At 43.1% G+C, this 13987-nt stretch overlaps 1 protein-coding gene across 1 annotated transcript in view; it reads right to left on the bottom strand.

The window, feature by feature from the left end:
• Positions 1-10152: 10152 nt before the first annotated feature.
• The window catches only part of Msrb3 (methionine sulfoxide reductase B3), a 114293-nt gene continuing 110458 nt past the window's right edge, over positions 10153-13987 (bottom strand). Inside the window, exon 7 of the mRNA XM_005081520.4 lies at positions 10153-13156. Within this exon, the coding sequence (XP_005081577.4) occupies positions 12986-13156 (171 nt within the window). The 3' untranslated portion in view covers positions 10153-12985. The remainder of the gene's footprint in view (positions 13157-13987) is intronic.

Below are 13987 nucleotides of genomic sequence, written 5' to 3'. Positions count from 1 at the left end.
AAATTAATTCATTTCTGCACAGTAAAGAAAACTCTCAAGGTCAGTGTTAGAGGCCAACACCTTTAATCCTAGCACTTGGGAGGCAGAGGCAGGTGGATCTCTAAGAATTCCAGGCCAGACTGGTCTATAGAGTGAGTTCCAGGACAGCCAGGGCTACATAGAGAAACCCTGTTTCAAAAAACAAAAAAACAACACACAAGATGATCAAAAAGCAACTTATAGAATGGTGAAGAATATGTACAAACTACAATTTCCATGAGGAATTATTACCCAAAATAAACAAGACACTCAACTTAATAAAAAGAAACCAATGGTCACTCTGGCTTTCATAGGGAGACTTTCTCAAAACAATCAAGAAAAAAATGCAAAAGACAGGAATACACATTCCCAAGAGAAGATGTATAAAGAGTGAATGGATGAGTGAATTAATCCCTTGATCTCAGGGGCTAGAAATATGGCTTTGCAGTTAAAAGAACTTGCTACTTTTGCAGAGAACCTGGGTTTGTTCTCAGCACTCAGATGGTGGTGGCTCAGTTCCAAGGGACCTGACACCCAATTGTGGCCTCTGTGGGAACTGCATGCATAGTACGTTGACATATATGCAGGCACATAAAAAATAAATCATTAAAACAAATGTGTTGCACATTGGTACTCTTTAGAGAAATCAAAGTGAAAACTACTAAAATGATTATTATCCAAAAAGGTAAAAGACAGAAATCATCAATGAAGATGAATAAAGAGGACACCACAAAGCAGAGTATAAATTCATTTGATTGTTATTTGAAAATAGTATGTAATTCTCTCTAAAGATTAAAAAGTCTCACCAAGTGGCCCAGCAATTCTGCTTCAGACTATAAAGACTAAGAAAGTGTAATCAGTTCATCAAAAATGCTGCAGTTCCATTGTTAGTATTATTCAGGCATCTGTGCTGGCCTGCCCTTGGAGTTCTGACATGATACAACCTCAGCTGCAGCCGCTAAGAGCACCACCTGTGCACATTCACTATGTTCCCTTTTAAAAGGGCCCTGCCCAATTCCCATCATCCTCTCTCTTTCTCTTCCTCTCTCTGTTCCTCTCTCTTGCTCGCTCTCTCTCTCCCTCTCTCTCCCCTCTTCCTCCCTCTTTCTCTCTCTGTCCTCTGTTTCCTCTCTCTCTCTGCCTCTTTTTCTTCTCTCCTATTGCTCCTGTCCCTGGAGGCCTTTCCTTTTTTACAATCCTTTTCCTTTAATAATAATAATTTTAAAAAACTTCCACTTGAACTCTGTAGCATGGTGTCTTTCTGTCTCAAACTGCTTTTCTTTAAATTATAGCACCCACATCACTGTAGTATCACCCACAAGATCCAAGTCACAGAATGGGTCTAATGTCACCATTAGGTAAACCGGAAAGTTAAATGTGTTTTACACACACAAAATAATACTATTCAGTCCTTTAAAAAAAAGGACATACTTTGTCTTTTCCAACAAGTAGATGAATTTGGATAGTGTTATGTGACAGGCACAAAATGATAAATGCAACGTGATCTCCCTTAGAAAAGTCTAAAAATGTTGGACTCACAGAAGCAGACAATAGGATGGTGGTTGACAGGCGCTGGGGTGAGGGGAAAGGATGCAGGTTGAGTGGCATGAAGTTTTGGCTACATACGTTATAGAAATCAACTAAACAACACGGGGGCTCTAGTTGCTAATACACTGTGTACTTGAAAGTTGCTAAGAAAGAAGATTTTTGTCTGTATTTAATACACACACACACAAGTTTTATCAGGTGATAGACACAATAATTGTTTCATAATTTTTACATATCATTATTAGGCAATATAGATCATATAATTATATGAAAATGCATGAATTATGTCACATATAATGTCATGGGCAAGGATACTTCTGCTAAAGTAAAAATAACCTGATACTAATAATACCAGAAGAAAAACAAGGGGTATAAAAGAAACACTACTTAGTCTTTCTAACTCCAAATACATTGGACATCAAAATTCCTTCCTGTGTTTCCTTTTACAGGACTCGGACACCCAAGCATCAATGGATCTTGAGGAAAGCCCTTGTAGAAAACAGGTGCCAAGAGATGCAGCAGAGTGACAGACAGCAGGTTCCCCAGCATAACTAGCCCTCACAGACTCCCACTAGCAACAACACTCAGACAAAAATAAACAAAAACAAGCACATTCAAAACTAAAATTAGAATTCCACCGGGGTCGACCATGTAGTCCATAGAGCAGAATGATAATCACATGGAAAGAGTGAGAGACGGTGTCTGGCTTTGACTTGTTGCCTTTTCCTCTCCTTCAAGAAGTCAGTAAGTGTGAAGGGGTTTTCCAGAGTCTGTGGTGAAAGAACTGGAGGAGAGAACCCAGCCTTCCAAGCACCTCCTGATCCTCACAGAAAGGCTATTCCATCTCATCTCAAATGAGATGGTGGGAAAGCCAAGGCTAGACCATCTGGGGTCCAACAAGGACAGCAAAACAAGAAAAGAAATTCAAGGATCTTACATCGACAAACAGGTCTCGTTGCTTGCTCTCTGTACCTATCTGTGTTGGCACCTGATCAGAGCTACCCAGTAACAGGGTATCCCAACTGCACATCCAGGCTTTCTGCTTCCAAAATGCTGAAGGAAGTCACACATAGCTCAAATTGCCTACAGCACAAGCACTGGACTTACACAAGGACTCCACCCATAGAGAAAAATGGTCTCTGAAAAGTTTCTACACCCCATAAGCATCTCTGCCAATGCAACAATCCAAATCAGACCAAATCAAACCAAATTAGAAAAAGCCCACATTTAGTGGATACAGTGCTCCTGGATGGCCTTCCAGTTCCCCAGAGAGATGGGAAAGGGGGACAGGAAAAACCACCAGTCGTTTTTTTCCCAGGGAGCAGTTTAAATACCCTTGAGTATCTCTGGGGAAGGGGCATCATTTGGCGGGCTTTCTGAGATGCAGCAGGACTTGGGGGGAAATGGGGATGGGGGCTTGGGTGGAACCTCCACCATAACATCCCAGACTCTGGGTTCATGGCTGCCAGGGGCTGGGGTGAAGCTTCCACCAAAATAGCCTCCATGATAAACTCTGGCAGAGAGAGTTGATTGTACTGTGTCTAGGTGATGGGGGAAGTCCTGTGTATGTGCTTATCTTATCGGTTATTGAATAAGGCACTGTTGGCCAATAGAGAAGCAAGATAGGTGGGACTAGGAGTTGAGAAGGATTCTGGGAAAGAGAGGCACAGTCAGTCACCATGTAGAAAGCCAGAGGAGTAAGAGGTCTGGACCCTGTTCTCCAAAGACCACATGGAAATGTTATTAGCAATTATGGGTTAGTAATGAAGTCAGAGCTAGCTAGTAAGAAACAAAGCAAATGGCCAACAGCTTAATAATTAATATAGCGTCCTGTGTGTCAGTTGGGGGTTCAGACAGCTTGGCAGGGGCCAGGCGGCAGGCGGGAAGACTACATGTCACATCTAGGAGTTTAACAGTTAAGAGCTCTGTGCAGCATCCACTTCTGTTGCTACATCCTGCCTAGGGAGGAGTACCGTGACCACTGAAGCTCATTCTCTCGGAGACCAGGAACTGACTGCATCATTCCCAGAAGATGAGGAGCACTGCACAGACCTCAAACTCACACCGAGGAGACTCTACCTCTGCAGGAATTAAGGCTCAGTTATACATTTCTACTGAGCAAAGGAGCTGCTGTCATTGATCATGAGGACTTCATCTGCCCTTGGAGCGATTCTGCAAATCTGTCCACTTGGTGAATGAAAATAGTGGTACTACTTGGCCATGGAGTATGTTAGTACCCAGCTTGATCAACTGGATGGGTCTTCAGCACTTATCAAGCAATTCAGCCTAATGATAGAGCCAGGTTGGTGGTCTTTCTAGAGAGCAGCTTCCGGTAAGCTGCCCCTCTAAATCCAAATCATAAACTGCAACCCTACCACTATCTATGGCCGCCATCATCTGACCCACCCACATTCAACATTCAACCTAGATTAATGTTGAAGCACTCCTACTCAAAAGAACACCCATTAAAGCTAAAACAGGATCCCTCTCTCTCTCTCTCTCTCTCTCTCTCTCTCTCTCTCTCTCTCTCTCTCTGTGTGTGTGTGTGTGTGTGTGTGTGTGTGTGTGTGTGTGTGTGTACAGGCATTAATGCAAGGATGGAGGATTATGAAGACTTAGATCACCAGGGTAACTCCAAAAAGAACTAACAGAGTTCTGACAATGGCCCTGAAGGAAAGAGATGCTTGAAAGGACACAATTCAGAATAATGTTCCAAAGGCAGGAGGATCACTGTGAGTTCAAGACCAACCTGGCCTACAGAACTAGTTCTAGAACAACCAGGGCCACACAGAGAAACCCTGTCTGAGTAAACAACAATGCAAAATAGTGTCTTGAAGAGGTTCAGAGAGCTACCAGAATATACATGTTAAAAAACAAAATGAACTTTGTAAAACATGAACATCCTAGAGATAAAAATAAGGATCCTGGATAAATTTAATGAAATAAAAAAAGAAGCAACAGAAATGTCAATAAGAGACTCAAGCTGAAAAAGATAAAACATTTGAAAACATCCAATTGTAGACTCAAAAGTAAAATGGAATGAAAAAGAATGCAAAAACCTCTATGAGGATAATGGGAAACTACCAAGAGACCTAATCTATCTATCATAGGAACTCAGCCTCAGCAGGTTTGCTCACCTCCTTTGGAGTTCAGAGGAAGGGAGGAGCCTGAAGCAGGAGCCAGTGTGACACCTGTGGGTACTGCCCAGATAAACTCAAGAGTAAAGGGCTCAGAGCTGAGGTGAGAATTAACAGGCATGACCCTACAGAGACTGCCTTCTCCCTGGCTGTGTGGGCACACAAACAAGTCAAAGGGATCTGCTGAAACCCCCCTAAGATCCTTCTCTTCCTCCTCCTCCTTTTGGATCTCCCTTAATTTACAAAATAAAAATAAAAATGAATAAATTGCAGGAGCTGGAGGAGGTAGTGTTTGCCTAGCAGGTATAAAGCCAAGCCTTGGGTCCAATTCCAGTTGCAACCTCGACTGAGCATGGTACCACTTTTCTTGTAGTCACACCACTGGGGAAGGGAAGGCAGGAGAAACAAGCAATTCAGTGTCACTCTCGTACATAGTCAGTTTGAGGCCAGCATGTCTGAAAGAAGAAAAGAAAGTTGGAAGAAAAAAACAACAAAAATAGTAAGTCAACCAATAAATACTGTGTGTATTCCTCTCTGAAAATGGATATTGTAAAGAGAAGCGAGAACGCCTATGGAAGTGTCTCATATAGCATCTTGGAAAACTTATCAAAATAGCAGGTCTATTGAAAAAGATAAGGACCACACAAATCCCTAACAATGCTCCCGGCCATCTTCTTTTCCTGCATAATTCTCCACTTCTGCTCTATCTCAAAGTGGAACCTTCCATCCGCCACTCTCTCAGCTCCATCCTTTTCTCAGAGATGCCATAAATTCTTCTTCCCACTGAGTTCTCTTGTGAGCTCACACATCATCCCAGACTCATGGGACACACCGAGGTATGTGCAGTGAGCTGCACACTCTATTTCCTCCCTAAAGTCTCGAGTCTTTTTCCTCGGGGCATAAATAGGAGCCCTGGGCAAAGAGCATCAGGAATCCCTGCCCATGCATAGGGAAAAGACCCCTCCTATGTAATTGGATGTTAAAAAAGAAAATCTCTTTAAGTCGGACACAGGATTTTGGCTGAAGTTCAGCCACATACCTAGTCTAAGCTGAATTTGGGTATAGCCCTAATAATTACAGTTACTCTTTAGAGAAACAGCCCAAGAGGTTTACCTGGAGATTCGTTCCAGATGTAAGCAGGTATGTGAGGAGGTTGGTAATGAAGATGTAAACCGGATGAGGCCATTTTGTGCCCCACAGCCTTCTCTGCAATCGCTCCAATGCTAGGAGATGTTCCACAGCCATCTAACAAACACCAGATGCCTGGCCAGCCGCGCAGGCTGGAGTGTTAAGGGGAAGGGGGGTAGAACCCCAAATCTGGATGCCTTCGCAGTTATCAATCTGTTACAAATTGTAATCAAACAGAGACAATTCTCTTTAGCCCATCGTTCCTGGGACAGACCTTTGTGTGTCCCACGCTCACAAGCTGTTTCTCTCTCATGGCAGAATTGAGATTGATCTAGTGACACTGGTAAGGATACCCACCCTCACTCCATCACCAGGAAAGATTACTGGACCAACTGTCACAGACACCAAATGTTTTGGTCATATGTATTTCCAGCATCACCTCTATTCTTCCTCTTTTCCATTTAAACTAATATGTGTCTTATGGTTTCCTGTAGCAATCAGAATTACAAGACATATTCAAGATACCCCTGGGGCAGGGGACACAGTATTTACTACCGAAGTACAAAACTGCAATGTACTTTATGAGCTTCCTCTGAAATAACTGTCACAACACAGGATATGTTTAGAAGGAAAAAGTTTTCATATAACTTGTGATAAATATACGGTATAAAATTTCTATCCTTGGGTCAGGTCTACCAACAACGGCACTAAGAATAATTAGTAAATTACATTGGAGCATGGTGTAGGGGACAGCCTTTGAGGTCGCATGAACTTGAGCTCCATTTATGACTGGTCATGTATTATTATGAGTGATGTATCTTGGCCATATATTATTATGAGTGATGTAATGTATCTTGTTTTGAGATTTAGTGGAACAACTTTAAGAGGACCACACATTTCCTATTGGAGGTAATGAAGCAAATAATTGACATAAAGATTATTTACTGTATGGTACCGTTAAGGTGAGAATATACCGCTATGTTGACACTGAAATTCATAGGACAAACACCTCAAGCAGCCCCTTCTCACCCTTAGCAAGTCTGCTGAGCTTTGTAAGACGTGGAAGCTCACATTTCTGTATCCTCACCCTGTTGTGAGTGCTGAAGTGAACCCTAACAATTAGACACTTCTTGACTTGCCGTCTGCTTTCTCAAACTTGTGTTTGCCGGGAGTATCATGACAGACACAGCAGGAGAGGACTTGGAAACCTTCAAATAACAGAGACCCCACAGGTTCCACAATCTGACATCGTTATTGTCTTTAATTAGATGAAAAGTCTAGAAAACCGCATGTGGGGTAAGGTTCTGACTTGGCGTCTATGCTGGTGAGTTTTATATGTCAATCTGACATGAACTAGAGTCATTTGGGAAGAGAGATTGAGAAAATGCCTCCATGAGATTGGCCTGTGAGCAAGTCTGGGATGTATTTTCTTAATTAGTGGGTGATGTTAATTAGTGAGTGCTGTGACAGCCCATGGCTGGTGGTCTCACTCCTAGACAGGTGGTCCTGGGGTATATGAGAAAATAGGTTGAGCAAGCCAGTAAGCAATATTCTGCCATGGCCTCTGTCTGCATCAGTTCCCGCCTCCAGGTCCTGCCCTGACTCACTCCCATGACAGACTGCAATGCAGAAGTCTAAGAGAAACAAACCCTTTCCTCTCCAAGTTGCTTTTCATCATGGTGTTTTATCACAGCAGTAGAATCCCTAATTAAACTCACAATTCTCAGGTCTCTGTGACTTTTACCCATAATTATTCCAGAAGATTTCATGGTCACATGATAACCGTTCTGATATTTGGGGTTCGGAGGCCTCAGAGCTGCCTGGTGCAGGACTGGTAGTTATCACCAAACTGATCTCTCTCAAGGTTGGCCTAGAACAAGACTAGCCTCTGAATGGGGAAGGGCAGAGTTCATGTCAGAATATTCTTTGGTAGCAAATGGCACTTCTTCAAGCTCCATGCCAAAATGATGAAATATCAATCAGTTCTGACCAACACAAGAAGCAACGGCTAGGATCGGCACCAGATACCTTTGAGACTGTCCCATGGGTAGCTTGTAAATTTACCCTGCAAGGGACACTAGTTGTCTTAGTTATGGCTTCTATTGCTGTGAAGAAACACCATGACCATGTAAGGAACACATTTAATTGGGGTGGCTCACTTACAGTTTCAGAGGTCCAGTCCATTACCATCATGGTGGGGAACATGGAGTCGTGCAGGCAGATGTGGTGCTGGAGCTGAGAGTCCATCATCTTACAGGCAACAGGAAATTGACTGAGACCTTGGGTGGTATCCTAAACATAGGAAACCTCAAAGTACACCCCAGGATTTACATACTTCCTCCAACAAGGCCTCACCCACTCCAACAAAGCCAGATCTCCTAATAGTGCCACTCCATATGAGATTCTGGGGATCAATTACATTCAAACTACCCCACTAATATTGTCTAGAAGTCATTTTATTACTAAACTATGGAAAATGTTAAGTGTCTACATATGATGTTTGAAGAAGAATGGCCCATAGGCTCATATATTTGAATATCTGTTTCCCAGTTGGTGGACCAATTAGGAAGGATTAGGAGGTGTGTCCTTGTTGGAGGAGGTGTGTCACTGCAGGTGGATTTTGAGGCTTAAAAAGCCCTTGCCATGCCACCCCCCAATCTGCCTGTGGACCAGGATGTAAATATGCATCTCCTGCTCTGACAACATGTCTGCCTGCCTCACTGAGCATGGTCTAAACCTCTGAAAGTGTAAGCCAGCCCCCAATTAAATGTTTTCTTTTAGGGTTGGAGATTTATCTCAGTGGTAGAGCACCTGCCTAACAAGCATAGGCTCTGGGTTCGATCCTAAGCTCTGAGGAAAAAAATAAAAAAAGAAACTTTAATAAGCTGCCTTGGTCCTGTTCATCACAGCAACAGAACAGTAACTAAGACTATATATGTGTATATATGTTATTTATACGTATACATACATACATACACATATACGTGTGTGTGTGTGTATGGTAGACATAGTACATAGTACCTTTGTAGGACTCTCAGTGGTGTTGGTACAGGAAGAACGGGGTGGGAAGACCATGTATGGATAAATGCACTGAGGTTTGTCATCTCACTCATAAAAGTTACTGAACTGAACCCTGCTGTAATAGCCTGTGGTTCTAGAAAGGCCCTGCTGTGCTCCACTGAGCTCCCAGTTTCAGCCCAGGGATGCAAGCAGGATATCAAAAACCACAGCTAGCTGGTAGAGACAGGTGAGGGACAATGAAGGAAGAAAGCATGGAGGCTGGGCCACACCTTAACTCCTTTGCTATAGGACAAGAACTGGTTGTTTTTGAAGAGTAGATACAGATGTTCTTCAAAAGGAATGTGTACATGGACGTTTGCTCAGTAGAGGTGTTGGGCAATGGTTTTCCAGAGTCAAGGCCAGAATCACATGCAGGATTACTAAAGCATTCTGGCTAAAGTCCCAACTCAGAGGTTTTGATGCTGCAAGTGTGGATGAGGCAAGAGTATCTGCATTTCTAGTGAGTTCCCAGGTGAGCCAGATGCTGATGGAGGCGGTGCTGTAGGAGATTCCCTGCATGAAACTGCTGGTCAGTGTTTAGGATCCCAGGGATATGACTTGGAGAACTGACTGAACAGAGTGTCTCCAGTAGCCCAGCCTTTCCTCTCTCAAATAAATAGGCCAATAAAACAATTAGCAAAAATACACAAACATTTCAACTGTATGTAATATTATATCAAAACCTATCTGTAGATAAGTTCTTATTTATTTTGGTTCTCAGAGGCAGAGTCTCACATTGTAGCCCGGGTTACACTGGAATGCACTAGGGAGTCCATAATGACCTACCTCAAACTCACAGTGATCCTCCTGCCTCAGTGTCCTAAATTCTGGGATTACAGAATGCACCACTATTGCCCCATTTGTAGAGACGATTTTTAAAGGTAACAATTAATCCGTGAGCAGTGGGGACCTCTGGACTTCCTTTTCTAGGGACCAACCCTTGCCATCTGTGTAAGTGTTGGACATTTCCTCAGAGCCGAGGCAGCATGGCACCAGGCCTGTATTCTCACACCTGCAGTTAACATGGTGGGAATTTCCCAAGCATATTTTAGAACAAGCCCTGGCCTTGAGGATTCTTGAGACCTTTCACATGGCCTGGGGTACAAGGCATCCCCAAGTTCCAAAGGCTGGAGCAGAGGAGAAGCCTTCTAGGGCACAAAGAGCAGACCGGCTGATAGAGGAAGTCTACTGTAGTCACTGTGCATGGTGGGCAGTCATGCTGGAAACTAGACAAGTCTTCAGGGACCAGAGAAAACAGGCATTCTTAGAAAGAGACTTTATTACCTAATTTCTGTATACAACAAATATAGGAAAAGAGTTTTCAATAAAGGTTTCATGTCACTTTCCAAAAGTTTTAAACTACTGGGAGAAAAGTTGTTAAAAAAGCATTCTAAGTCAAGAGACATATACAACCTTCAAAACAAATGGTACTAATTCTCTTGGTTTCTCACATTGAAAGCAAGGCATTTTAGACAACACAAGGAGGTTCTGTCCCAATTGCTACGTCATTTGCGTTGAGATTTTAAATACATAGAAGTGAAAAGTTTGAGTCCATGAATACAACTGATGCTGCTACCTCCTTCCAAGTCTCTAAGGCATGCTCATATGGACACATTTCCTGCCTTCCAGCACATCTCTGCATTTCTGGAAATTGGGGACAGGGAAGCCAGTGGGTCCCCTGTATTAAAGGACAGAACTCCTCCCACGGATCACATACACCTAACCATATTGCCTCCATTCCCTGCACTCCATATCCTTCGACAGTAAATCTGGCACTGTACGGCTGATATTATTGCTCACTGACATTTTAGCAATATATTTCTTTAACATAAGACAGAAATACAATGAAATTTGATACCACTTAAGCCCAAAAGGCAATCTGGAATTAAACTGAATGCACACATCTTTCTTTCTTTTTTCTTTCTTTCTTTCTTCCTTTCTTTTTTCTTTCAATGGCTATTACATATTTTTTAAAAGCTAGAAATGAAGGAAGAGCAACAGCCCCAAGTCTCTGGGGAAGGAAGAACTCTCAATTATCTTCTTTTTCTACTCCAACATTATGGCTCATATCCAAGGAAGCCTGGGGAAGCCACCACACTGATGGGAGTGGACAGAAAGGGCTATGTGTCTCTGAAGGGTGAATGCCACGTGAGACCCATGCCTGTCCTTAGCCACCCTACATGGGGTCATTGATGGTGTTGCAAAGACTCTTACAGTAGTCTGATGTCTTGTCTTAAATTTCCCTCTTGTTTCTAGAGAGGAACAAAGCCTGTGAAATCCAGAGTAGCCCTGGGCTTGGGGTGCAACATCTTGTTGGGCGGGAATTGATATGCAGATGACTTTTCCGTGTGTCCATGCTAGAAGCATGGACTTCTCTAGAACTGACAGTGAAGTCTCACCAGAAGCCAGGACCTCCAGGAGATACCTGGATGAGCCCAGAAGCTTCCAGAAATGGTGGTCTCAGCTTTACTTGTCACAGCTTTTTGTGCTCGCTTCCCATTGTGTCTACAACCGTCACATGTCTCTTCTCATCGTTTGTCTTGAGTGCTTATGAGGAAAGACACCAGTCTTCATAAAAAATTAGAAACATAAATATCTTTTAGAGGTGAATTTCAGGATAAGCATTCAAAATCACGCTTATTTGTGAGACATGATACTCACACCTGGTTACAATGCTGTTAGCATCTATCTCCCTTGTCCACCCTGTGAAAATCTCAGGCAACCATGCAGAGCCTCTCCAAGCAAAAACTGCCATATTGTTACAAGTAAAAAGTCTGACTTTCGGTCCATCTGTCTCCATATCAACCAACTGTGTCCACCTGTGCCTCTTCCTATTGAGGATGCCTGCTCTATGGCCCTTGAAGTGATTAGACTAGAGCAGTGTGACTTGAGAATACTGATCTTAATTGTATAGTGATATAGTAATTTTGCCCTGAGAGTATCAATATATTTTATAAATATATGAGTCCTATTGTGTACATGAAGATATAGGCACACTAAGGCTAAATGGCTTGTCCTTTGTACACACAGTGAAGCGTGGAACTTGGGCCTGACTATTCTGTCTAAATGCGCAATATCTTTCCACAGGCCTCCTGTTGTTATGTAGAAGTTTGGGTTAGGCGTGGTACCTGTAAGATCCTATTTTGCACAGCATGGGATTATTTAATACTCAAGACTTCAAGAAGACTTGGTCTTCTCTGATCTTTCTCTTTCCTACCACCTTGATGAAGTATGTTGTCCGTAATATTTTATTTTGCACTGGGGAATCTTCCAAAATGCTCACACAGATGTAGTTCTCATGAGGTGTGGAGAGAAATACTCACACAAAAGCAACAGAAAGACATTCTTCTTTGTGAACTTTGGACAGAAATGGGGTGCAGCATTTTACAGTTGTCTTACATTCCACTGTTTTCAATGAAAAATAATATAAAATAAAGACCTGCCCACGAGGTAATGTTTACGTCTCTGCGGCAACCCTCAGAGAGCCTCTCAGATCTGGTAACAATCTAACATAAGGAACGACTTTAGACCTTCACACCCTTTCAGTGAGAAAAAAACCTTAGCTCAGATTTTCCGCAGAGACTAGAAATCTAAGACATCACTCCATCTTTATCATAAGGCCACATGTCTGGGTGCCCTGCCTTCCCCAGCTCTGCTCCCTGTCCCGAGCACCAGCTCTCTGACTTCCCCTTAGGAGACCAAACAGCTTCTACCTCTTAGTCAAAGGAGGCTAACCCAGAACAAAACTGAAGGGATGTCTGAGTCGGAAGAAACAATGCCAAGGCTACTTAGAAGCTTGTGAAAGAACGCCACAGAGCTGTCTCCATTTGCAAGACCTACACACAGTTCTTTACCTAGTCAACAGTAGAATACATGGATGGGCAGAACATTTGGAGAGAGAGAGAGACAGAGAGAGAGAGAGAGAGAGAGAGAGAGAGAGAGAGAGAGAGAGAGAGAGAGAGAGAACAATTTCAATGGCATAAACTGCCCTTATAGCTTCTGAAAAAATAACTCTGTTAAGATAAACCATTTTTGTTTTTTTTTTCCATCAGCTGTGCATTGAGAACACTTTGTTTCCTCCACTCTCCCCGGTTCTACAGCTCTGCTCTGTCTGCCGATGCTGGGCTGCTGCTCTCTCTGCCACCGCCTCCTTCTGCCTCACTGCTGTCTGTGGGAGTGAAAGACAAGGAGGCCGAATTGATGCAGTATCTTTTGCCGGTCGGACGAGGTCCATCATCAAAGATGTGCCCAAGATGAGCACCACACTGCAAGAGAAAAATGATGTTTAAGGCACACACATGCAGAGTAGGTTCTGAAGGGCAGTTCGAGGGGATGGCTGGCCTGTGTAGGAATGATGGAAAGCATCCTGGACTATTTCTAATCTGTCTGTCAATAGCTGCTGAGATGGTTTTAGGCAGGCTTTGTACCACATGCCGAGAATAAAAAACACTGGAATTGTGCATATCAGAAATCATTTAGGAGCCACTGTATGTTTTGATCTATGAACTCTCTCAGCCAGCTGGAAAGACTGAAGTATTTTTTTAATTGAATTGACCCTTGATCTCCCCTTGTAACAAACATGTCAGAGTGAAATCTCTTCCCCCCTGGCATGACTTTGGCTTTGGATAGGTAGGTTTCAGATATGCAGAAGTCCACAGTAAAAGATACTGTTTAACTGGCCATGATAGAGGTGATGGTTGTTTGCATGGGCAGTAAAACTTAACATTAACAAATGATGTGCTTGGGACCCAATGAAGCAGTGGCAAGACTCTGGATATTTATGTCATGGTCACCAAAGCTGCAAATGTAGAAAGTGGAAAGTCCCCAGCCCACACAGTTGCTTTCTCTTAGCTTCCAATAGATGGATTGTTACGCCGCCCCCCCCCTCGCCACCCAAATAAACTAAATATGTGGAGAAGAAAGAGGCTATTTAGAGGCTATTCATCAAAACACCAAAGAAGGAGAGAGGCAGAATGAAGGACAGTTGTTGGGTCTAAAAGACTGGATGCAGTGGCTGGATGCAGTGGTTGGATGCAGTGGCTGGATGCAGTGGCTGGATGCAGTGGTTGGATGCAGTGGCTGGATGCAGTGGTTGG

This window comes from Mesocricetus auratus, unplaced genomic scaffold, assembly GCF_017639785.1.
Source record: "Mesocricetus auratus isolate SY011 unplaced genomic scaffold, BCM_Maur_2.0 Super-Scaffold_100011, whole genome shotgun sequence".
Classification (NCBI taxonomy): domain Eukaryota; kingdom Metazoa; phylum Chordata; class Mammalia; order Rodentia; family Cricetidae; genus Mesocricetus; species Mesocricetus auratus.
This window is presented reverse-complemented; position numbering and strand designations above follow the sequence as displayed.